Source organism: Crotalus tigris, unplaced genomic scaffold (genome assembly GCF_016545835.1).
Source record: "Crotalus tigris isolate CLP2741 ecotype Arizona unplaced genomic scaffold, ASM1654583v1 scf7180000019204.250258, whole genome shotgun sequence".
NCBI classification, from domain to species: Eukaryota; Metazoa; Chordata; class Lepidosauria; order Squamata; family Viperidae; genus Crotalus; species Crotalus tigris.
In genome coordinates, this window is record NW_024097432.1 from 143,013 (window position 1) to 167,365 (window position 24,353).

Genomic DNA, 24,353 nt, shown 5'->3' on the forward strand with positions numbered 1-24,353 from the left:
AGCTAGCTAGCTGCTAGACAGACAGACAGGCAGGCAGGCAGATAGATGATAGGTAGGTAGGTAAGTAGGTAGATAGATGTAGATAGATAATAGAGTAGGTAGATAGATGTAGACAGACCGACAGACAAGATAGATAGATAGATAGATAGATAGATAGATAGATAGATAGATAGATAGATAGATAGATAGATAGATAGATGATAGAGTGAGTGAGTGAGTGGTGGGATTCAGCCAGTTCACACCACTTTGGCAGAACCGGTAGCTAATTTTTTTGTTGCCCAGGCCCAGAAGGGACTTCCGGAAATGGCATCCATGCAGAGAACTGGTTGTTCACATATTTGAATCCCACCACTGGATGGATAGCTAGCTCGCTAGCTAGACAGACAGAGACAGACAGACAGGGAGGCAGATAGATGATAGGTAGGTAGGTAAGTAGGTAGATAGATAGGTGTAGACAGACAGACCGACAGACAAGATAGATAGAGTGAGTGATGTGAGTGAGTGAGTGAGTGAGTGAGTGAGTGGAGAGATTCAGCCAGTTCACACCACTTTGGCAGAACCAGTAGCTATTTTTTTTGTTGCCAGGCCCAGAACGGACTTCCGGAAGCGGCATCCACGCAGAGAACCGGTTGTTCACCTATCTGAATCCCACCACTGAGCCTAACCCACAAATTCAGCTCTTCTGAATTTGTGCCGTTACTGTAGCTGCACACTTGCCAATCCAGTTTTACGGATAAAAACGCTGGAGGTGAAGGAAGAGCTCTTTCCCGTACAGACAGTCCTTGACTTCCGTGCAGAATTTTCACTGCATGTCATGCAATGTCGTTAAGTGAAGACCCTCACCTGACAAGGCTGAATTTTACGGCGTTTTGGGGTAGCCATCCTTAAGCGAAAGCTGCCTTCGTTAAGCGAAACCATTGTCTGCAGTGGGAGTTATTTTTTTTTTTTTGCCGAGGACTGTGAATGCTCCAACACTGGAGGTTTTTAAGAAGAAACTGGACAACCATTTGTCCGAAATGGTATAGGGTTTCCTGCCTGAGCAGAGGGTTGGACTAGAAGACCTCCAAGGTCCCTTCCAACATCATCATCATCATCATCATCATCACTACCCAGAGGAGGATCCTTGACATCCTCTGAACAGACATGTGCCCCAAGCCTGCCAACTCAAATCTAGGAATAGCTTGATGGCAAAAACAATAATTCCTGAGGGTACACAAGAACAAAATCAAATTAAAAGACGGAGGAAGGAGACCATCAAGCGAGGAAGGATGTTAAAGGAGGATATGGCTGACTGGTCCAACATACTACTTGGAGGACCCCGAGTAGGTTGAGAGTTAGGGTGTCCATGTGTAAAACCAACATGCTGAAGTGGAGGATCTTAGTGGATAACATCATGTTGTGTGAATGCGAAGAGATGCAGAGCCCGGCCCATCTGCTGGTGTGTTGGCTGCTACCAGAAGCGCAGACCAATAAGGACTTATTTTTGGCCAGCGACAAAGCCAGGAAGATGGCTTCATTCGGGCAGTTTAAAGTTTGATGGAGGAGGAGGAGGAGGAGGAGGAGGAGGAGGAGGAGGAGGAGGAGGAGGAGGAGGAGGAGGAGGAAAGGACTGTGGGGTCCTTGATGCTCTCTGAGCTTGGTGGTTTTCTTGCAGATGTTTCATGACCCAACTAGGTAACATCATCAGTGCTAGAAAGGAGGAGGAGGAGGAGGAAGAAGAAGAGGAGGAGGAGGAAGAGGAGGAGGAAGAGGAGGAGGAGGAGGAGAACTGTGGAGTCCTTGGTGCTCTCTGAGCTTGGTGGTTTTCTTGCAGACGTTTCATGACCCAACTAGGTAACATTATCAGTACTAGAAGAGAGTGGAGTTTGTAGAGAAGAGGGGAGGAGGACTGTGGAGTCCTTGAGGTTTTTTTTTGCAGACATTTCATGACCCAATTAGGTAACATCTTCAGTTCTAGCAGGGAATGGAGTTTGGAGGGAGGGAGGGAGGGAGGAGGAGGGGGAGGACGACTGTGGGGTCCTTGGTGCTCTCTGAGCTTGGTGGTTTTCTTGCAAATATTTCACAACCCAACTAGGTAATATTATCAGTGCTCGAAGGGCAAGGAGGAGGAAGAGGACGATCAATAGATTTATTTGCTACCCATCTGGCACTTCAAGCCGACTCTGAGCAACATACACGGACGAGTCACTCATTTCTTTCCTTACTCAATCTCGCACATCCTCTCTCTGTCCTTGGGGACCAAGCAAGGCAGACGGGAACGTGGGGCACAGACTCCTCTTGCACAGCATAACTTTTAGGGTGTGAGAAGCAATTGTACACGGAGAACTTTCATTCCAACACAGTCCCCAAAGGGCGGACTCCTGCAAAAACAACAACAACAAATGCACCAAGCGAGTCAGAACGCTGTGCAAAGGACGCCGTTGGCCCATTCCATTTGGTGGCTCTGGAAGGTGTGTCGTTCAAAAGTTGCGGTGCTTCTTCAGAGCAGATGCTGCAGGATGTGTTCCACGGCATGGGGGAAACTCTCGCAGGTTAAGTAGGGAGGAGGGTCAATTTTCCCTTCGTCAGCATCTCGGTATTTCCCTGCAGCGGCGACACCAAAAACACGAATAAATGCTGCTTTCTACCATTAGGTCAGCTGTAGTATCGAGCTTGGCCAGAAATCACGTCGGTCTGCCCTTTTCCTGTGTTCTCACTGGTGCGTTCAGTTTTACTTTCAGTTTCAGTTTTGCTAAAGTAATCCAGGACAGAAGTCTCCAACCTTTTTGGTTTGGCGGCTCGGAAAGGGAGACAGCACCGCTATGTGCGTGCACGCAAATAGGCCGCGTGCGTGCATGTGAAAAAAATGACCTTCCACATGCACGCACAACTGGGCTGTGCGCGAGTGCATGCACACATGCAAACGGCAGCACACAAGCACATGCACACATGCCAACGGAGCTGCATGGGTGCGAGTACTGCAAATGGGGCGGTGCTAGTGCCAATGGGATTCTCTGGGGCAGCACTAGTGCTGGTAGGAAACTCGGCGGCAGGGCGGCACTAACACTGGTGGGACGCTCTGGGGCAGGGTGGCGCTAGCGCTGGCGGGATGCTCAGGCCGGCGCTAGCACCAGTGGGGCGCTGAGGCAGGGTGGCGCTAGCGCGTGGCGGGATGCTCAGGGCAGCACTAGCATGAGTATGGGGGGGTGAGTGCATGCATGTGTGCACGTGCGCTGGCCATCCCTTCATGGGGCCCGGTGCCCAAGTGGCTGCGGCCCACAGGTTGGGGACCCCTGATCCAGGGGACATGGAAGGTTCTAGCGACTGGCCAAAGGACCGAGATCCCATCCTGTTAAACAGCAGATGAAGTGGATTCTCGTCACTTCTCTGTGATCTAATTATTTCTCTCGCGGTCAGCTTTCTGGAGGAGACGAATCTTTGCAAAAATCGAATCGGGAAAATCATAATGTGAAGGAACGTAGACCACGAGACAATGACCACAACTATCTAGATCAGTGTTCTGTCCCAGCCTACGTACGTCCTTGTTACTTCACAAAGACAACCCCTCTTTTAAGAGTAGACTGGAAAATAAAACCCTTTTTATTTGAGTTATAGACCTGATAATTGTCCCAGAAAACCAAAGCAACAGAACACTTTTCCAATGGAGACCTTATCCAAAAGCAACACGGAGCATGAGTCAAACAGGAAATAACTCACAGGCAAAATAGACAGACCACGATTTCTTGACTCTGAAGTTCTTTGCAAACGGTTGCCTCCAGCAACCAGCCCTGCCCACACATTCCCTTTTTGTTACGCAGCCCCCAAGGCGTGGCTTCTCACTGCTTCCTCCTTCTCCCCTGGAGTAACCCCATTGCCTCCCTCGGTCCTACTCGTGTGACCTGTCTACGTTTATACGAGCGTCTCTGAGGTCTTCCAGCCGTGCTTCCTCCAAATCCGACTCAGCTTCCCAGCACAGCTGGCTCTCAGCTTGATCATGAGTGGAAGGACCAGCCTCATCACTCTGTAACTCCTGCAGTTCATCAGAGCCTCCCTCCGACTCTGATGGCTCTCCAGGCCCCTCCTCCTCCTCTGATTCCCCAGATTCAACTATCGGGATCACAGGCTGGCACGGAATCACAACAATCAGCGTTTTTCAACCTGAGCAACTTTAAGTGTCAGAAACCCTTTCAATGTTGCTTTCCGGAGCTCTGCCGTCCTAGTGGGAGGGGAGAGGATTGGCTCTGCTGGGAGGGGAGGGGGCTTGTGGATGTATTTCCTCTACTTTTGCTCTTTCTCAACTTTGGTGTATCTCTTTGGGAAAGGAATGTGCCAGGGGCCATTGGCCTTATCTCCAGACCATTGTGAGATCCGGTGAAGGGCCTGGAAACCGTTCCTTATCGGCTCTAGTTCCCGTTAACAACTTCGCAGCTGTGGATTGGCTGGGAGTGAACTGGAGAGTTGGGCTCTGCGGTGGGGTTTTGCGAACGAAAAGTTTTCATGTAGCAATCCATGCGGGAAGTGCTTGGATCTTGCTTTGCTCTCCTGCCATCACTAACTCTCAATAAAAGCTCCTGTTTGAAACGATGCCTGTTTCAAGAGTTCTGCTTTCTGGGGAGGAGGAGTTGAGGCAGGACCTTACAACAAGTGGACTTCAACTCCCAGAATTCTCCGCCCACCTTAAAATTGCTGAGATTGAGGAACACTGAAGGGCATGCAACAGCAGTTCAGCTACTATTTGAGTAGCCGTGTGAGAGAACCTCGTTCTATTTGGATAGCCAAGTTGAGGTGGGAGAAAACTGGAGGAGAAGTTAACCCAGGAGAGAACAGCAGTAAGGTGTTAAAACTAGAGTGCAAAGGTCACTCAGGAAGGGAAGAGGCCAACTGCCAGGGAGGTCTTTGACGGAAAGATGCGTGTGGCCACTCTATTTCAGTTCCTGGTTGGCATAGATGATCTCCAAGGTCCTTTCAGAATGTCTCTGCAATTCATCCATGACTAGATGAATCTCTAAACACATGGGTAGGCAACCTTGGCTCTTTTATGACTGGTGGACTTCAAGTCCCAGAATTCCTGAGCCAGCATGGCTGAATGGCCCCTTTTATGACTGGTGGACTTCATCTCCCAGAATTCCTGAGCCAGCAGGGCTCAGCTTGTAAACCTCTCCCTTTCCCCTCAGCATGGCTGGCTCAGGAATTCTGGGAGTTGAAGTCCACCAGTCATAAAAGAGCCAAGGTTGCCTACCCCTGCCCAAATGCCTGAATTTTGATCATGTGACCGTGAGGAAAAAATATTTAAACCAGGGGTCTTCAAACTTGGCCCTTTTATGACTGGTGACTTCAACTCCCAGAATTCCTGAGCCAGCATGGGGGAATTATGTCTCCTTTATGACTCGTGGACTTCAACTCCCAGAATTCCTGAGGCAGCATGAGGGAAACTTTGGCCCCTTCATGACTCGTGGACTTCAACTCCCAGAATTCGTGAGCCAGCATGGCTCAGCATGGAAACCTCTCCCTTTCCCCTCAGCACGGCTGGCTCAGGAATTCTGGGAGTTGAAGTCCTCTCGTCATCAAGGGGGCCATAGTTCCCCCACGCTGGCTCAGGAATTCTGAGAGTTGAAGTCCATGAGTCATAAAAGGGCCAAGTTTCAAAACCCCTACCCTAGGCCAAGAGTGTAGACCAGGGGTAGGCAACCTTGGCTCTTTTATGACTTGTGGACTTCAACTCCCAGAATTCCTGAGCCACCATGGCTCTCCCTTTCCCCTCAACATGGCTGGCTCAGGAATTCTGGGAGTTGAAGTCCACCAGTCATAAAAGAGCCAAGGTTGCCTACCCCTGCCCAAATGCCTGAATTTTGATTATGTGACTGTGAGGAAAAAATATTTAAACCAGGGGTCTTCAAACTTGGCCCTTTTATGACTGGTGGACTTCAATTCCCAGAATTCCTGAGCCAGCCTGGCTCAGCTTGGAAACCTCTCCCTTTCCCCTCAGCATGGCTGGCTGAGGAATTCTGGGAGTTGAAGTCCACCAGTCATAAAAGAGCCAAGGTTGCCTAACCCTGGTCTAGACGAAGCACCTTCCTGCTTGTCTCTTTTTCCTCCTAAGGGAAAATGTTCTAATTCCTGAATCATGGATATTTTTATGTAAGGAAATAAACACCATCCTAGTTTCAAGTTTAGTTATTTTAGCGCCCTGATGGCCTTACTTACCAGTCTTCACCAGTATTCCCAGCATGCCGGCGTTCTGGGCGCCCCCGACGTCGTCCCTGCAGTCCTGGAAATGCAAGGGAAATGCAAATAAATGTACAACTCACAAATAGGTTGTGAAAGCTCTTAAAAAACAGGGACGTGTTTTTAACAAACTCTACTTTCAGAACAATCCTGAACGTGGGGCTATTTTTCCTAGGCTGCACTGAAGTGATACAAGGGTATAGGGTTTCCTGCCTGAGGTTGGACTAGATAACCTCCAAAGTCCCTTCCAACTTCATCATCATCATCATCATCATCATCATCATTATTATTATTATTATGAATTGTTGAATGTCTTCAGATTTTGAACTCATGCTATATTGGGGTCTAAATTAGACCGTTTAAATCTGTTCAAACGGAATAGTTCACAGAAGCTAAATATATGATGGTTACATTGATTCTTAAATTTATGTACTTTAACTTCTTTTCTTGAACGTTTCTTTTTCTTGAAGACGTTTCGCTTCCCATCCAAGAAACTTCTTCAGTTCAAGAGCTTCTTGAACGAGAAGTAAAATGTTAGAACAATTAAGCAGTGGAACCACCTGCCTCCAAAAGCGGTGAATGCTCCAACACTGGAAGTTTTTAAGAAGAGACTGGACAGCCATTTGTCTGAAATGGTGTAGGCTTTCCTGCCTGAGCAGGGGGTTGGACTAGATGACCTCCAAGGTATCTTCCAATGCTGCTGTTATTATTATTATTATTATGGATCATCGCACAGTCAGCCAGATGTTCAGACTGGATTTGGCATTTTGTCTACGTATCGAGTCCTTACCCAGGACCTGGGATTGGCAGATGTGGATGCTTGATGGTATTACAGGTATCGTCGCAGGATGGAAGCAGTTCCTAGTAAGGCCGCCTTTTGCAATTGACTAATAGCGAATTTGTCAATGCCAATGGTGTTCAAGTGGTGCTCCAGTTGTTTTGGGATTGCACCCAAGGAGCCTATTACTATTGGTACTACCCTTGCTTGCTTTTGCCACAGTCTTTCTATTTCTATTTGTAGGTCTTTGTATTTTGTTATCTTCTCCAGTTCTTTCTCTTCTATTCTGCTATCTCCAGGCACTGCCACATCCACTATCCAGACTTTTTTGTCTTTCTTATCGACAATTGTTAAGTCTGGGGTGTTATGTTGCAGGTGCTTGTCTGTTTGAATTCTGAAGTCCCAGAGCAGTTTAATTTTATCATTTTCTATGACTTTCTCTATTTTATGATCCCACCAGAGATGATGATGATGATGATGATGATGATTATTATTATTATTATTATTATTTGGTATAGAGTTTCCTGCCTGAGCAGGGGGTTGGACTGGAAGACCAACTCTATTATTATTATTGATCATCGCACAGTCAGCCAGATGTTCAGACTGGATTTGGCATTTTGTCTACCTATCATTTTCTATGACTTTCTCTATTTTATGATCCCACCAGTTTTTGCTTACAGGCAAATGATATTTTTTGCAGATCTTTCAATGCACCATTGTTGCTACTTTGTCATGCCGCTGCTTGTAATCAGTCTGTGCAATCTTCTTGCAACAGCTTACCAAGTGGTCCACTGTTTCTTCAGCTTCTTTGCATAGGCGGCACTTACTGTCTGTTGCTGTCTTCTCAATTTTGACTTTGTATGCATTTGTCCTTAAGGCTTGGTCTTGTGCAGCCAGAATTAGTCCCTCGGTCTCTTTCTTCAATTTTCCTGCTCTTAGCCATTGCCAGGTTTTATTATTATCTGCTTTCCCAGCTATTTTTTTCATGTATTGGCCATGTAGTGCTTTGTCTTCCCATGCCTCTATTCTGTTCTTCATTTGGTCTTTCTTGTAGGCCAGTTTGGTCTCTCCAGTAGTTAGTAAGCCTTCCTGATATACTAATTTCAGTGCATCTTCATCATTGTTCTTCAGATATTCTTCCAAAGCCATTTTTTCTTCTTCAACCATCTGATGTACTTGTAGCATTCCACGCCCACCTATTTGCCTTGGTAGATAAAGTCTATCAATGTCACTGCGTGGATGAAGGGCATGATTCATTGTCATTATTTTTCTGGTCTGCCTATCCATTGCTTTTAGTTCTGCTTGAGTCCAGTCCACTATTCCAGCTGTGTACCTAATGACTGGGATTGCCCAGGTGTTGATTGCCTTTATGGTATTTCCTCCATTGAGTTTGGACTTTAAGATCTTCTTCACTCTCTTGATGTATTCACCTCTAATCTTTTTCTTGACTTCAGTGTGCTTGATGTTGTCAGCTTGAAGGATACCCAAGTATTTGTAGTACTCTTCCTCATCCAGACTCTTAATGTTATTTTCGTGGGGCATCTTGATTCCTTCAGTTTTCATATTTTTCCTTGTTTGATAGTAAGTGTGGCACATTTGTCCAAGCCAAACTCCATTACAATATCTTGGCTATATATACGGACAGTGTTGAGCAGCGATTCTATTTCAGATGATGTTTTTCCATACAGCTTCAGATCATCCATGTAAAGGAGGTGGGATAGTCTGGCAGATGTTTTTGATGTTTGATAGCCATGTCCTGAGTTATTCAGTATTGTTGACAGAGGAAACAGTGCAATAACAAATAGTAATGGTGATAATGAATCTCCTTGAAATATTCCTCTCTTGATATTAACCTCTCCCAGCTTTTCACCATTGATCTGCAACTGTGTCTTCCATTGTGCCATCGATCTTTGCACAAATTTTCTGATGTTTCTACTTACTCCTGTTATTTCTAGGCACTTGATTATCCAATCATGTGGCAGAGAGTCAAATGCCTTTTTGTAGTCAATCCATGCCACATTCAGGTTGGTCTTCCTTCTCTTGCAGTTTTCCAAGATCATTTTGTCTATTAGGAGTTGATCTTTTGTTCCTCTGCTATTGGGGCGGTTTCCTTTCTGCTCAGGTGGAAAGAGATTGTTTTCAACTAGATGCTGTTGTACTGCATCAGCTACCACACCAGTTAGTAATTTGAAAGTTGTTGGTAAACAGGTAATTGGCCTGTAGTTGCCTGGTGTTGCCCCTTTTGCTGGATTTTTCATTATTAGGTAGGTTTTCCCAGTTGTTAGCCACTTTTCAATTTCTCCTCCTTGTAGTATATTGTTGAACTGCTTGGAAATGAGTGGGTGTATAACAGTTAGATGTTTCAACCAAAACCCATGCAGTTCATCTTCACCTGGTGCTGACCAATTTTTGATTTTCTTTGCTCTTTTTTCTACCATTTTTGTTGTTATTACTAGTTCTTTCATTTCAACTTCTGTTTTATTTGCATCCACCTCTTTTAACCAAGCCGCATCCTTGTTGTATTTCTTTGGGTTATCCCATATCTGCTTCCAGAACTGCACTGTTTCTTCCTTGTCAGGTACTGACTGATTCCTTGCAGTTTCTCCATTGATGGATTGGTAGAAACGTTTCTGATTGGATTGAAATTGGAGGTTCTGCCTATAGTTTGCAATTCGAGCTTCATATCTACTGATTTTCCTGGCTATAGCTGTTATTTGTTGCTTTATTATTTCCAGTGCTTCCTTGATCTTCCTTGTTTCTAAGTGGTATTTCTTGATTAGGTATTCTTTGGTCTTCTTGTTCTTCAGCTTCTTTTCTTTCATCTGTTCTAGCTTGCTTGCATGTGATCTTAACTTGCTGATCTTATTTTCTAGTCTAACCTTCCATTTTTCTGGTGCACTGTTTGTTTGTTTTTCTTCTTTGTTGATTTTGCATCCCAGGTATTCTGTTATAACTGCAGCTGTGCTGTACATTAGTTGGTTTGTTTCTTGCAGTGAATTGGTGCTTATACTTGATATTGCAGTATTTGCATCTTTTAATGCTTGTGCTAGCTGTTTCTTTGGAACAAGCTTCAATGCAGGTAGCCTTATTCTGTTGTTTTTGTGCTGTTCTAGATGCTCAGTTATTCTTTGTTTCAATTCTTTTATTTCTTTAGTTAGAGGGTTTTGTTCTTCCTGAGGTAGAGGTGCCTGGTTTCCAAATGAGAACAGTTGTATATCTCTGCTGGATTCCTTCACTGCCAACTCCCCCTGGTTTGCCTCTACATTCTGAATTACTTCTGGTAAGGCTTTGATTTCTTTGCCCTGGGTAAACCTTTGCAGTTCGTCCAATTCTGTTTCTGTAAATACTTTATTTCGTGTTATAAATCGGCGTTGATCTGCTAGTCTCTGTTCTGTTATTTATGATTCTGGATGTTGTTCTTTCCAGAATTGGTGCATTCGTTTTAGATATCTTCTTCTTGTTGGACTTGATCTGTAGTAACAGATCATTATTTCTTTGTTTTCAATCACTTTGTATCTGCGACGGGTAAACATCTTTTCTTCCAGTAGTTCTGCCGCTGCTGGCCCTGGTTGCTCAGCCAACAGTCCTGAGTCCTGTAACCCATTTTTCACCAGATATCCAGGAACTCCGATATCTAGCGCGGACCTTGTTAACCCGGGCGACGTCCGAGCCGGTATGGCATTCTGCAATTTACGTCTCACCATATTTTTATGGGAGAGACACTCTTTGTCTGACTCCTCTGATGAGACCTGTCCAGTATGGTTGAACCTCTGGCATAGCTCTCATCTTCCTCAGAGTACACAAGCCCCACAACCACGTCAAGGTAGTGCCTCACTGGCGGGTTTATTATTATTATTATTATTATGGATCATCGCACAGTCAGCCAGATGTTCAGACTGGATTTGGTATTTTTATTATTATTATTATTATTATTTGGTATAGGGTTTCCTGCCTGAGCAGGGGGTTGGACTAGAAAACCGCCAGGGTCCCCTTCAACATCATCATCATCATTATTATCATCATCATCATCACCTTTTTGAAACAGCACCTTTGGTACATTACACATTATCAGATTAAAAATTAACAGCTTTCCAATGTTTTAAGATGTCTGTCTATATAGTATCTTGAATGGTGAGCCGCCCAGGTGGTTTACTGAGAAGGGCAGTTCTAGAAATCAAATAAGTATATCAATAAACAACAACAACAAAAGCAAGCAAGCCGGAAAGGATTCAGGGACTCACATCGCCAATCATGATGGCTTCCTCAGGTCCACAGCTGGTCCCACGCAAGGCCTCCAGGAAAAACGTCCGCTCTGGCTTCCCCACCACCGTGGCCGTCTGCTCAGTGGCGTACTCCAGCCCGGCCACAAAGGGTCCTGGGCCGAGGGCAAGGCCGTCTTTCTTCTTGTAGTACCTCGCTTTGTGAATAGCGATGAGGGGAGCCCCGTCCAGCACCAACCTTGGGAGAGGAAGGAGACAAGGCAGAATAGAATAGAAGTTGGAAGGGACTTTGGAGGTCTTCTAGTCCAGCCCCCTCCTCAAGCAGGAGAACCTATACCATTTCAGACCAGTCTCTTCTTAAAAACCTCCAGTGATGGAGCACCCATGATTTGTGGTGGCAACCTGTTCCACTGGTTAATTGTCCTCATTGTCAGGAAGTTTCTCCTTAATTCCAGGTTGCTTCTCTCTTTGGTCAGTTTCCAACCATTGTTTCTCGTCCTTCCCTCTGGTGCTTTGGAGAATAGTTTGACCTCCTCCTCTTCTTTGTGGCAGCCCCTCAGATACTGGAATGCTGCTATCATTTTTCCCCTGTTTCTTCTTTTCTTTAGACTGGCCAAACCCAAGTCCCGCAGTTGTTCTTCGTATGTTTTTGTCTCCAGGCCTTGGATCATCTTAGCTGCTCTTCTCTGAATTTTTTCCAAGGTCTCAACATCTTGTTTGTGATATGGTGACAATAGAATAGAATAGACTAGAATAGAATAAATATTGGAGAATAGAATAGAATAGAAATATATAGAATGGAATAGAATATATGGAATGGAACGGAACAGAACAGAACAAAACAGAATAGATGGAATGGAATGGAATAGAATAGAATAAGAATAGAACAGAACAGAATAGAATAGAAGTTGGAAGGGACTTTGGAGGTCTTCTAGTCCAGCCCCCTGCTCAAGCAGGAGAACCTATACCATTTCAGACATGGCTGTCTAGTCTTTTCTTAAAAACCTCCAGCGATGGAGCGCCCACAATTTCTGGTGGCCAGCTGTTCCACTGGTTGATTGTCCTCCCTGTTGGGAAGTTTCTCCTTAATTCCAGGTTGCTTCTCTCTTTGGTCAGTTTCCATCCATTGTTTCTTGTCCTGTCTGTCAGGTGCTTTGGAGAATAGTTTGACCCCCTCCTCTCCTTTGTAGCAGCCCCTCAGATACTGGAATAGTGTGTGAGGGATTTATTCCTGCTTACCTAAAAGCTTTGTTCATAGTTTGATAGTTGAACTGGTCAGGAGCCAATCCAATCACCACAGCATTCGGATGGCTTGTGTCTATGCCTAGAAGAACAAGCAAACATGGGTTAAATCCGGCCCTAATCAAGTCCCTATAGACTAGTGGTTCTCAACCTTTTTAATGCCGCGACCCCCAACCGGTTGTAAGTCGAGGACTACTCAACTGGTCGTAAGTCGAGGACTACTCAACTGGTGCAGCACCGTTTGCAGAAGGGGACTTTTGGCGGGCTCAGCAGGGCAGAGACAGCCTGGACCATTCCTATTGGCTTTGGAAAGCCAATAGAATTAGACTCTATTCAAGAGAGTCTATTCTATTGGCTTTCAAAAGCCAAGAGAATAAAAGGGAGGAGCACAGCTAAGGAAAAGGGCGAAACAAAATGGTGGACTGCGTTGTTTGGCGACCCCCGTGAAATGGTCGTTCGACCCCAAATGGGGTCCCGACCCACAGGTTAAGAACCACTGCTATAGAGGAAGGCTTCCCATAGATGGCCTTGCTTTCCTCTTTACACTTTGCCGAATCACCCGGAGATTGTGAGTTCTAGTCCCACCTTAGACACGACAGCCAGCTGGTGAGTTTGCCTAATCACCTGGAGTTGTGAGTTCTAGTCCCACCTTAGACAGGAAAGCGAGCTGGGCGACTTTAGGCCAACCACCTGGAGACCGTGAGTTCTAGTCCTGCTTCAGGCCTGAAAGCTGGCATGGTAACTTTGGGCTGATCCCTCTCTCTCTCCTAGCTCATCCCACCTCACAGGATTGTTGTGGTGGGAAAAATAGGAGGAGGAGGAAAGAAAATTAGGCACGTTCACTGCCTTGAGTTATTTATAAAGTAATGAACGTGGGATCAAAAAATCTAATAAATCATGCCAGCAGATGGTGAGTCTGCCTATTTTTCAGCATCTGGAGAGCCCTCTGAAAATTGGGCAAACATGAAAAGGCGACACTGTCCTCACGTCAAGCCAAATTCCTGGGGCCTACAAGAGCAGCTTCAGCTGGATCTTCCCAGCACTGGACTCAGCTGGAGTAAACCATAATAATGAGAAACCATTATCTAACTCAGTGGTTCTCAACCTGTGGGTCGGGACCCCATTTGGGGTCGAACGACCATTTTACGGGGGTCGCCAAACAACGCAGTCCGCCATTTTGTTTTCCCCTTTTCCTTAGCTGTGCTCCTCCCTTTTATTCTATTGGCTTTGGAAAGCCAATAGAATAGACTCTCTTGAATAGAGTCTAATTCTATTGGCTTTCCAAAGCCAATAGGAATTGTCCAGGCTGTCTCTGCCCGGCTGAGCCCGCCAAAAGTCCCATTCTGCAAACGGGGCTGCACCAGTTGAGTAGTCCTCGACTTACGACCGGTTGAGTAGTCCTCGACTTACAACCAGTTGGGGGGTCGCGGCATTAAAAAGGTTGAGAACCACTGATCTAACTGGTGAACTAAATTATTATGCAAAAGTTAAACAAGAAAGGCGTTAAAGGTACAGCCTCATAAGATGTCCAGAAAAGAATTGGTACAGAACGGGATGGTGGACGTGATGTAAGGAAGATGGCTGAGATTCAGCATAAACATCCAATCAGAATTTGGGATAATTCATACACCTTCCGCTTGTGGACACTCCAGGGGTATCTGCATAGTCTTTTTGACATGAAAACGGGGCTGGGCCCACTCTAAAAGATTCTTTTCTTATCTCTTTTAAATGGAAGTTTGCAAATAAATTCTATTCACCAAGGAAGTCATCATGAAAGAATCCTATTGATACTCAGATGTAGCAGGACATGGCTGCCTGTATCTTTCTCATTGGCCGTATCGTGGCTGTAACTTCCTAATTTTGAAGAAATTCTCTGCCTCTCTCATCTCCTTTTCGGATCTGGATTAATATGCAACACTTAAGGCCTCTGCCACAATTCACACCGTGAGGTTAACGAAATGATTTTGGGGTGTCCATCTCACATACAACACAGACAGAAAAGTTAAGCCCCATCCTGTTTTCCATGAGGAAATAGAATAGAATAAAAATGTAGAATAGAATGAATAGCAGAATAGACTAGAAATATAGACTAGAAATATAGAATAGAATAGCATAGCATAGTATAGAAATACAGACTAGAAATATAGAAAAGAATAGAATAGCATCGCATAGAATAGAAATATAGAATAGAAATATAGAAAAGAATAGAGTAGAATAGCATAGCATAGAAAAATATAGAATAGAAATATAGTAGACTAGTATAGAAATGTAGAATAGAATAGACTAGAGTAGAATAGATTGGAATAACTAGAATAGAATAAATTAGAATAGAAATATAGAATAGAATAGATTAGAATAGAAATATAGAATAGAATAGAAATATAGAATAGAAATATAGAATAGAATAGAAATATAGAACAGAAATATAGAATAGAAATATAGAATAGAATAGAAATATAGAATAGAATAGAAATATAGAATAGCATAGAAATATAAATAGAATAGAATAGAAATATAGAATATAAATATAGAATAGAATGGAATAGAAATAAAGAATAGAATAGAAATATAAAATAGAATAGAATAGAATAGTAAAGAATAGACCAGAAATATAGAATAGACTAGACTAGACTAGACTAGACTAGAATAGAATAGAATATAGAATGGAGTGGAGTGGAGTGGAGTAGAGTAGAACAGAACAGAACAGAACAGAATAGGAATCTGAAAGGTGTCCTTATGAAATGCAAAAACAAAAGTGCATCAGTCGGAAATATTCCCGTGTGGATTTTATGCATTTACTTGACTTACTTTGCAACACTCCCTGGCAGCATCTGGGTCCATTAAGCAAAGGATGGATTACGCTCATCTGCCTGCAAGCTATCTTAAACGAAGATTATCCAAGAATAATTCCATAGTAGTTACTAACAGGGGCTTAAACATCTTTCATCGTACTTAAAACTACCGGACGCCGAAGAAATGCATGGAAAGCATTTTAGGTGAAGAGAAGGGGAGAGTCATGACCCAAATGGGATTTGACACAGAATTGATCTAAAGACAGAGAGCAATCTGATTTACAAGCAAACTTTTAAAATCTCCCTTACATTAAGATGCTTCAGTGTCATCCACTGATTGGGGCCAGATGGAACGGGAGGCAGTTAGTTTGTCAACATATGCCAAAGCTGGAAGACTTAGCAAGATACGTAAATCTGGTGTGAAATTGAAATCCACCAGGCAGGAGACAAAGCAGCAGCCAGAAAAAAAAGCTTCTTTAAGTGTTCCCTACAGCACAACAATCGTCTCAGCACTGAAATAGTCCTCAACTACTGGATACTGGAGATGGTTACCAGTATCAAATTCCTGGATGTGGCAGTTAACAAGTAGGCTGGCTTGGTCGCTCAACAGCAAGACACTGCTGAAGCAGGCATAGCTGCGCCTGCATTTTCTGCGTCGCATGAGAAAAGCACATCTTCCTTCCCCTGTCCTGACCACTTTCTACGGAGGGACGATCGAGAGCATCCTGTCATACGGCATCACAGTCTGGTTTGGAAGCATCCCTGCTTCGGACAGGAAGGCGGTGCAGAGAGTGGTGAGGACGGCAGAAAAGATCATTGGCAATTCCCTCCCTCCCATCCAGGACATAGCACAGAAGCGCTGCTTGAGCAGGGTCCGCAAGATTATCTGGGACGCTACACATCCTCTTCATGACCTGTTTTCCCTTCTGGGAGGGGTGGGGGCTCCGTGATATCCGAAGCAGAACATCCAGATTCAGCCACAGTTTCGTTCCACACAGTATAAACCTTGTGAACGCTCAAGTTTCCTCCTTCTATTATATATTCAAGATGGACAGTGTTTAATATTCATATGTTACGTATATGTAGGGATGTAGGTCTATACATACATTGTATATCGTATGTATATGTTGTATATAGTATGTTTAGGTGTGTGTCATGTATGTGTTCACTGTGAGAGCGGGCAACTAAATTTCATTTTTAATGGGTGCTGTTGTGCCCACCGGAAAAAATGACAATAAAGGTAATCTAATCTAATCTAATCTAATCTAATCTAATTCAACAACTGTTCGTTTCGTGACTGTTCAACGTTACGGCACTGGAAACAGTGACTTAGGACCGGTTTTCACACAGCATCCTGATCATGTGATCAAAAGTCGGGTGCTTGGCACCTGATGCCCAGCTGGTTTTGAATCTAAGATAGGACTAGAACTCACAGCGCCCTTCCTGGCTACCAGCCTGTGGCCTTAAACTGGCTTCGAATCTAAGATAGGACTAGAACTCACAGCGCCATTCCTGGCTACCAGCCTGCAGCCTTAAACTGGCTTTGAATCCAAGATAGAACTACAACTCACAGCACCCTTCCTGGCTACCAGCCTGTGGCCTTAAACTGGCTCCCATTACAGGCAGTCCTCGCCTTACAACAATTTGCTTAGTGATCCTTCAAAGTTACAACCGCACTGAAAAAGGTGACTTGTGACCGTTTTTCACACTTACGACTGTCACAGCATTCCCCTCCCCCATGGTCATGTGATTTTCATTCGGCTGCTTGGCAACGGACTCACATTTACGACGGTGGCAGCGTCCCGGGGGTCGTGCGATCCTCTTTTGCGACCCCCTGACCAGCAAAGTCAACGGGGGAAGCCGGATTCACTTAACAACCGTGTGGCCTAATTTACACAACTTCCGCGATCCCCCTTAACCAATGGGGCCAAAGCTCACGTTACCACTTTCTCACTTAGCAACCTCAGTTTTGGGCTCCACTGTGGTCGTAAGTTGAGGACTTCCTTGTATAGGACAGCGGCGGTGTTAAATCATTCACGCCTCTTTTGTCTGTGGGCGTACGTGCCATTCTATCATTGTGCAAGCGAGGTTTGATCAGGATACCTGCAAAATCGCGCAAAGCATTTTCTTCCACCATCAGCAAAGGCCGGACTTTTTTCTGCTCCAACAAATTTCGGGCCGCTGTCAGAGAGGTGAAGATCTCGTCCTCCTTAATGTCAAACTCGAGTTTCTTCAGCCTGCCCAGCAAGTCTTGCTTGCACTCTTTGGTCGTGTTTGTCACAAACCGGATGGCGACGGGAGCAGAACGCAACCTGGCCAAGAGAGACAGAGAAGCTGGTGGCGTTGGGAGCACACAGGCACTACTGTGTGTGGAATCTTACTACAGGGGTATCTCGGTACTCGACATTCATTGGTTCCCCGAGGCGCGACAAGCACTAAAGACTAGGTGTGCCAAACAAACCGGGTGACCTGTCGCAGAATCCTTTGTTTGGGCTGGGAAGAACTTTCTGTCTGTCCTTTTTCCCAACATGGCCGACATCCTGTCCTCCCTCTGTAGCTGCCCCTCTCTTCTCTCTGCAGTGTGCCAAATGCCAAAGGAGAATATTCGTAGCTCAGGGTGGAAATGAGGGGGTCCTTGGTGCTCTCTGCGCTGGGTTGTTTTCTTGCAGACGTTTCATGAGCCAAACTAGATAACGTCATCCGTTCTAGAAGGGAATGGTTTTGTGGAGTGGAATAGAAGGGAGGAGGAGGAGGAGGAGGAGGAGGAGGAGGGGAGGAGGAGGAGGAGGAGGAGGAGGAGGAGAGGACTGTAGGGTCTGTGGTGCTCTCTGAGCTTGTGTGTTTTCTTGCAGACGTTTCATTACCCAACAAGGTAACATCATCAGTGTTAGAAGGGAGTAGGGTTTGTGGAAGGAGGAGGAGGAGGAGGAGGAGGAGGAGGAGGAGAGGACTGTAGGGTCTGTGGTGATCTTTGTGGAATAAGGAGGAGGAGGAGGAGGAGGAGGAGGAGAAGGAGGAGGAAGAGGAGGAGAGGACTGTAGGGTCTGTGGTGCTCTCTGAGCTTGTGTGTTTTCTTGCAGACGTTTCATTACCCAACAAGGTAACATCATCAGTGTTAGAAGGGAGTAGGGTTTGTGGAAGGAGGAGGAGGAGGAGGAGGAGGAGGAGGAGGAGAGGACTGTAGGGTCTGTGGTGATCTTTGTGGAATAAGGAGGAGGAGGAGGAGGAGGAGGAGGAGAAGGAGGAGGAAGAGGAGGAGAGGACTGTAGGGTCTGTGGTGCTCTCTGAGCTTGTGTGTTTTCTTGCAGACGTTTCATTACCCAACAAGGTAACATCATCAGTGTTAGAAGGGAGTAGGGTTTGTGGAATAAGGAAGAGGAGGAGGAGGAGGAGGAGGAGGAGGAGGAGGAGGAGGAGGAGGAGGAGGCGGCAAAGCTGTTCCACTGGTAAACTATCCTCACTGAGGAAGTTTCTCCTTAATTCCAGATTGCTTCTCTCTTTGATCAGTTTCCAACCCTTGTTTCTCGTCCTGCCCTCTGGTGCTTTGGAGAATAACCCAAACCCAATCTGTATTTGTACCTTTGATCTGTCCTGCCTAAATGTAAAACTTTGCTTTTCTCCACACTGAAACTCATTTTGTTGGACAGGGCCCATTGTTCAAGTCTGTCAAGATCTTTTGTCTTCTGGGGTGTTGGCTACTCCTGCCAGTTTGGTGTCATCTGCAAATTTGATGAGTTCCCCATCTATCCCCTCATCTAAATCCTTGATGAAAATATTGAAGAGTCCCGGGCCTAAGACGGAGACAGTTTTTAGATTTTTAGGTTTTAATTGTACACCGCCCAGAGCCACTCTTTGAGTGAGATGAGTAGTATCTCAATTGACCAATAAATAAAATAACAACTAAATAAACAGGAGTCTTAAAGGTTGCTGATTTTGGAATTTGAGATGCAACTATATACGAACTGGGGGGGGGGGAAGCGATACCCCTGTCTGCAAAAGCATCTTGTCAGCTAAGAAATGGAATTTGTACAATTGTCTCTATCCCCGCCCGTCCTTCAATGAAACTTGGAGGAAATAACTTGCTTTTTAAGAGCTTCTTGGGCTCCTGGCACAGCGGAGTCTTCTATATGAAGCGTGCCACTTAGATCCACCAAGACCGCTTTTATCGCACGCCGAGTTGCCATCCTTCCAGCCAAGGGGAAGATGGGGGTGGTAGAATGGGGGGAGGGGGGGGGGGAAGAAAGAGCATAAATGATTAGGTAACAGCAGACCATTAAAGCAAGCAGAAACACACACACACACACACACACACACGCTACGTAGATGAGCCCTCTCAAAAAAAAAGAGGGTGGCAACCTATAAAAATATATCACCAATTGATCAATCAGGACCTTCGCCTCCAATCCCCCCCCCCCTGAAAATGAATTTCATATTGTTTTGAAGAGAAAGAGTTACACGCAAAACAAAATTGGTTTCAGAGGATCATTGCCTAGCACAATGTTTCCCAACCTTGACAATTTTAAGGCATGTGGACTTCAACTCCCAGAATTCCACAGCCAGCATTGCTGGCTGTAGAATTCTGGGAGTTGAAGTCCACATGCCTTAAAATTGTCAAGGTTGAGAAACACTGGCCCTAGCAGCTGAACTCACAAATTTTATAAGTTCTCTTGCTACAGTAGAAACAGTGGTTCCAAGTGTAACTCCGTTACACAACTCAGCAGGAATGAAGAGACACTGTTTAATTGGGATATGTGTGCACTTCAATTCCCAGAATTCCCCAGCCAGCCATGCTGGGGGTGGGGCCCGCACATCTTGAATACAAGAACAATAATAGAGTTGGAAGGGACCTTGGAGGTCTTCTAGTCCAACCCCCCGATCAGGCAGGAAACCCTATACCATTTCGGACAAATGGCCGTCCAATCTCTTCTTAAAAACTTCCAGTGTTGGAGATTTCACTGCTTCTGAAGGCAGGTGGTTCCACTGGTTAATTGTTCTGACTCTCAGGAAGTTTCTCCTTAGTTCTAGCTTGCTTCTCTCCTTAGTTAGTTTCCATCCGTTGCTTCTTCTCCTGCCTTCAGGCGCTTTGGAAAATAGCTTGACTCCCTCTTCTTTGGGGCAGCCCCTGAGAGATTGGAACACTGCTATCATGTCCCCCCTTGTCCTTCTCTTCGTTAAACCAGACATACCTAATTCCAGCAACCGTTCCTTATATGTTTTAGCCTCCAGTCCCCTAATCATCTTTGTTGCTCTTCTCTGTACTCTTTCTAGAGTCTCAACATCTTTTTTACATCATGGTGACCAAAACTGGATGCCGTATTCCAAGTGTGGCCTTACCAAGGCATTGAAGAGTGGTATTAATACTTCGCGTGATCTTGATTCTATCCCTCTGTTAATGCAGCCTAGCACTGTGTTGGCCTTTTTGGCAGCTGCCGCACAATGCTGGCTCATATTTAAGTGATTGTCTACTAGGACTCCGAGGTCCCTCTCACAGTTACTACTATTGAGCATGGTGCCACCTATGCTGTACTTGTGCATTTGGTTTTTCTTGCCTAATGTAGAACCTTGCTTTTTTCACCATTGAATTTCATTTTGTTAGTTAGTGCCCAGTGTTCAAGTCTGCCCAGATCCTCCTGTATCCTAAGCCTGTCTTCTGGAGTGTTGGCTATTCCTGCCAGCTTGGTGTCGTCTGCAAATTTGATGAGTTCCCCATCTATCCCTTCATCCAAATCCTTGATGAAGATGTTTAGGAGCGCTGCTCCTTTCTTTGTCAGTGGGCAAACGTACAAATTCAGCAGGGGATCCAATACAATAGGCACCCATGACACCCCACTACATGCTTCCCTCCATGTACACACATGTGTAGCTCTTAAACGGGCTGAGGTTGAGAAACGAGAGAATAAGGAGGGAAGCAGGATTTTCTCTTTCGTTGCGTGCAGCTACAGCAAGGAAGGAGGGAGGCAGCCGAAACTGGTGGGAAACTAAGCCCGAACACGGACTCATACAGAGACAAGGGTGGCACTCCCTTTGGGCATTGGAAGCAATGCCATTGGGCAATGGATGCCTGGTAGGCACCAGGCAGAAATGACCTGCTGAAGAAGAAGAAGGAGGAGGAGGAGGAGGAGGAGGAGAAGAAGAAGAAATAGAAGAAGAAGAGGAGGAAGAGGAGGAGGAGGTGGAAGTGGTGAAGAGGAGGAGAAGGTGAACGAGAAGGAGAAAGAGAAGGAGAAGAAGGAGAAGTGGGTGGTGAGTTGGAGGAGAAGGAGAAGAAGGAAGAAGAAGAAGAAGAAGAAGAAGAAGAAGAAGAAGAAGAAGAAGAAGAAGAAGAAGAAGAAGAAGAAGAAGAAGAAGAAGAAGAAGAAGAAGAAGAAGAAGAAGAAGAAGAAGAAGAAGACGTGGAAGTGGTGAGGAGGAGGAGAAGGTGAAAGAGAAAGAGAAGGAGAAGGAGAAGAAGGAGAAGGTGGAAGTGGTGAGGAGAAGGAGAAGGAGAAGAAGAAGAAGAAGAAGAAGAAGAAGAAGAAGAAGAAGAAGAAGAAGAAGAAGAAGAAGAAGAAGAAGAAGAAGAAGAAGAGGTGGAAGTGGTGAGGAGGAGAAGGTGAAGGAGAAAGAGAAGGAGAAGGTGGAAGTGGTGATGAGGAGGAGGAGAAGGAGAAGAAGAAGAAGTTGTTGTTGTTGTTGTTGTTGTTTGGAAGGAGCTATCAGCAAGGACAGAGATGCATGCAGAGGCACGCTGTGCACCCTCCCCACCATTGCATTCTTTGCTCTTCCTGTTTTATCATTGCCTCCATCAGCCTTGCTGCATGCAGACCTCCCCCATTAAGGAGGAAAGCAGCCCCACTCCTTGCCACTGTCACGAGGGGGAAGGAAAATCTCCCCCTGCGCCTCTTCCTTCCCTACCTGCAGACCCAGACGGCCCCTCCTGGCTGCTCAGAAAAGCTCTGCAGGCTGAGCTTTTCGTTGACAGGGGGGCAGCGCCTCCCCCTCTTTCACGCCCTTGGTATCGTCCCCGCCACTAGGTGACGCCTCGGGTTGGACTGTACTATTACGATAGTCAGGAGGGACGACCCAACGCTCTCTCGAGGACCCCTCATTGGAGTTTGGCGGAAGGTCCCGTCGCTTAAGGACCTTTTGGAGGCGTCTAAAAGAACTGCCTGTGCGGCCCTTCGATTCTTTTTTCTTCTTCCCTCCCTCCCTCTTCAGCATGCGAGATATCGTTTTCCTAAATAGCACCAATAAATGCGTCCCTTAATCGAGATGATTGTCACTTACTTTGAGTCCTGGTCGACTCTAACATTTTTTTTAAACAGGCGCTTAGGTAAACACCTTTGTAATCTCATTGATACTACAGTATACAGATGGGGAGTCTCGAATCTTGATCACGTTTAAGACTTGGGGAATTCTGGGAGTTGAAGTCCACAAGCCGTAAAGTGGTCAAGTTTGGAGACCCCTGTTATAAAATTGTCATCTATTTAAGAAGAGGCTAGTCATTAGACTAGTCACTTGTCTGAAATAATATGCGTTCTCCTGCTTCAGCAGGGGGCTGGACTAGAAGACCTCTAAGGTCCTTTCCGTCTCCTATTCTATTCTATTTCTATTCTCTTCCATATTCTATTCTATTCCTCCAATATTCTATTCTATTCTGTAATTCTATTCTATTTATTCTATTCCATTCCATTAATATTCTATTCTATTCTGTAATTCTATTCTATTTTCTTTATTCTATTCTCTATTCTGTTATATTCTATTCCTCCAATATTCTGTTCTATTCTGTAATTCTATTCTATTCTATTTATTCTATTCCATTCCATTAATATTCTATTCTGTAATTCTATTCTCTTTATTCTATTCTCTATTCTGTTCTATTCTATTCCTCCAATATTCTATTCTATTCTGTAATTCTATCTTATTCTATTCTATTATATTCTATTCTATTTTCTTTATTCTATTCTCTATTCCATTCCATTCCTTCAATATTCTATTCTATTCCTATTTCTATTGGCTACTATAGTAGAAAATACATTCCCGTTGAATTTCTGCCTATATATAGGACCCTAGATCGCAAAGGAGATGGGATACAGGAACCTCTGATTGTAAACTCAGAGAACTCCCAAACTCTGGAAATTCATTACTACTGTATTTCTTCAAGAGAACGGAAGACACTCTTGTTCATCACAAACTGACTTTGAGTTTGCTGTTGTTATAGTTTTCCTTTTATTGCAATGGCAGAAAGATCTTTTTCCTTCTCTTGTAAACTGCTCTGGGCTTCTTGGGGAGAAAAGGCAGTATAGAAAAAGTTATTATTATATCAGATCAACATCCAAGAGCTGCTAAGCCAGTGTTTCTCAGCCTTGACAATTTTAAGGCATGTGGACTTCAACTCCCAGAATTCCACAGCCAGCATTCCCTGTGGCCAGTCTGTGAATAATGGCAGAAAGAAGGAAAGAAACACAGCCTATTGTGGTCAGACTCAAAAGGTTTTGATGTGAGATTAACTTGGCATGGAGAGAGAAAACACAAGTCACTTTTCAGGATAGCTTTTTAAAATAAAATGTGTATTGCTTTTAAAAAATCACACAGAGAAAAAGCAAAACATATACGTTATAAAAATACGTAACAAATACTTGAAAATAAATGAAAAAAAATGAAAGAATAAGATGTAGAGTATATCTTATTAGAACAATAAAGTTACAGTTCTATATTTAATCTGGTACAAACATTATTTCTATAATAATCTTATATGACTAAATTTTTTAATATTGGAGGTCTTCTAGTCCAGCCCCCTACTGAAGCAGGAGAACCTATATCATCTCAGACAAGTGCCTGTCCAGTCTCTTCTTAAAAACCTCCAGTGATGGAGCGCCCACGATTTCTGGTGGCAAGCTGTTCCACTGGTGGATTGTCCTCACTGTCAGGAAGTTTTTCCTCAATTCCAGGTTGCTTCTCTCTTTAATCAGTTTCCAACCATTGTTTCTCGTCCTTCCCTCAGATGCTTTGGAGAATAAAATGACCCCCTCCTCTTCTTTGTGGCAACCCCTCAAATACTGGAATGCTGCTATCTTGTCTCCCCTGTTACTTCTTTCCTTTAGACTGGCCAAACCCAAGTCCCACAGCCGGTCTTCA

The 24,353-nt window shown here is 44.7% G+C and overlaps 1 protein-coding gene across 1 annotated transcript; it reads right to left on the minus strand.

Annotated features, from left to right (window-relative positions):
* Positions 1–2,108: 2,108 nt before the first annotated feature.
* Positions 2,109–22,334, minus strand: HDHD2 (haloacid dehalogenase like hydrolase domain containing 2). Its single transcript, XM_039361118.1, has 7 exons — positions 22,131–22,334; positions 19,320–19,421; positions 17,340–17,548; positions 12,442–12,526; positions 11,224–11,440; positions 6,184–6,247; positions 2,109–2,583 (listed from the first exon to the last, which is right to left on the minus strand). Exons 2-7 carry the CDS (start codon positions 19,418–19,420, stop codon positions 2,480–2,482), a joined length of 780 nt encoding a protein of 259 aa, XP_039217052.1. The 5' UTR covers position 19,421; positions 22,131–22,334; the 3' UTR covers positions 2,109–2,479.
* Between the last annotated feature and the right edge of the window lie 2,019 nt (positions 22,335–24,353).

Coding starts and splice junctions, on each gene's coding strand:
- HDHD2 (XM_039361118.1), bottom strand. CDS start 19,420: ATGGCAACTCGGCGTGCGATAAAAGCGGTCTTGGTGGATCTAAGTGGC. Junction 17,549..19,319: donor GCCCAAGAAGCTCTTAAAAA/GCAAGTTATTTC, acceptor TCTCTTGGCCAG/GTTGCGTTCTGCTCCCGTCG. Junction 11,441..12,441: donor ACTATGAACAAAGCTTTTAG/GTAAGCAGGAAT, acceptor TCCTCTCCCAAG/GTTGGTGCTGGACGGGGCTC.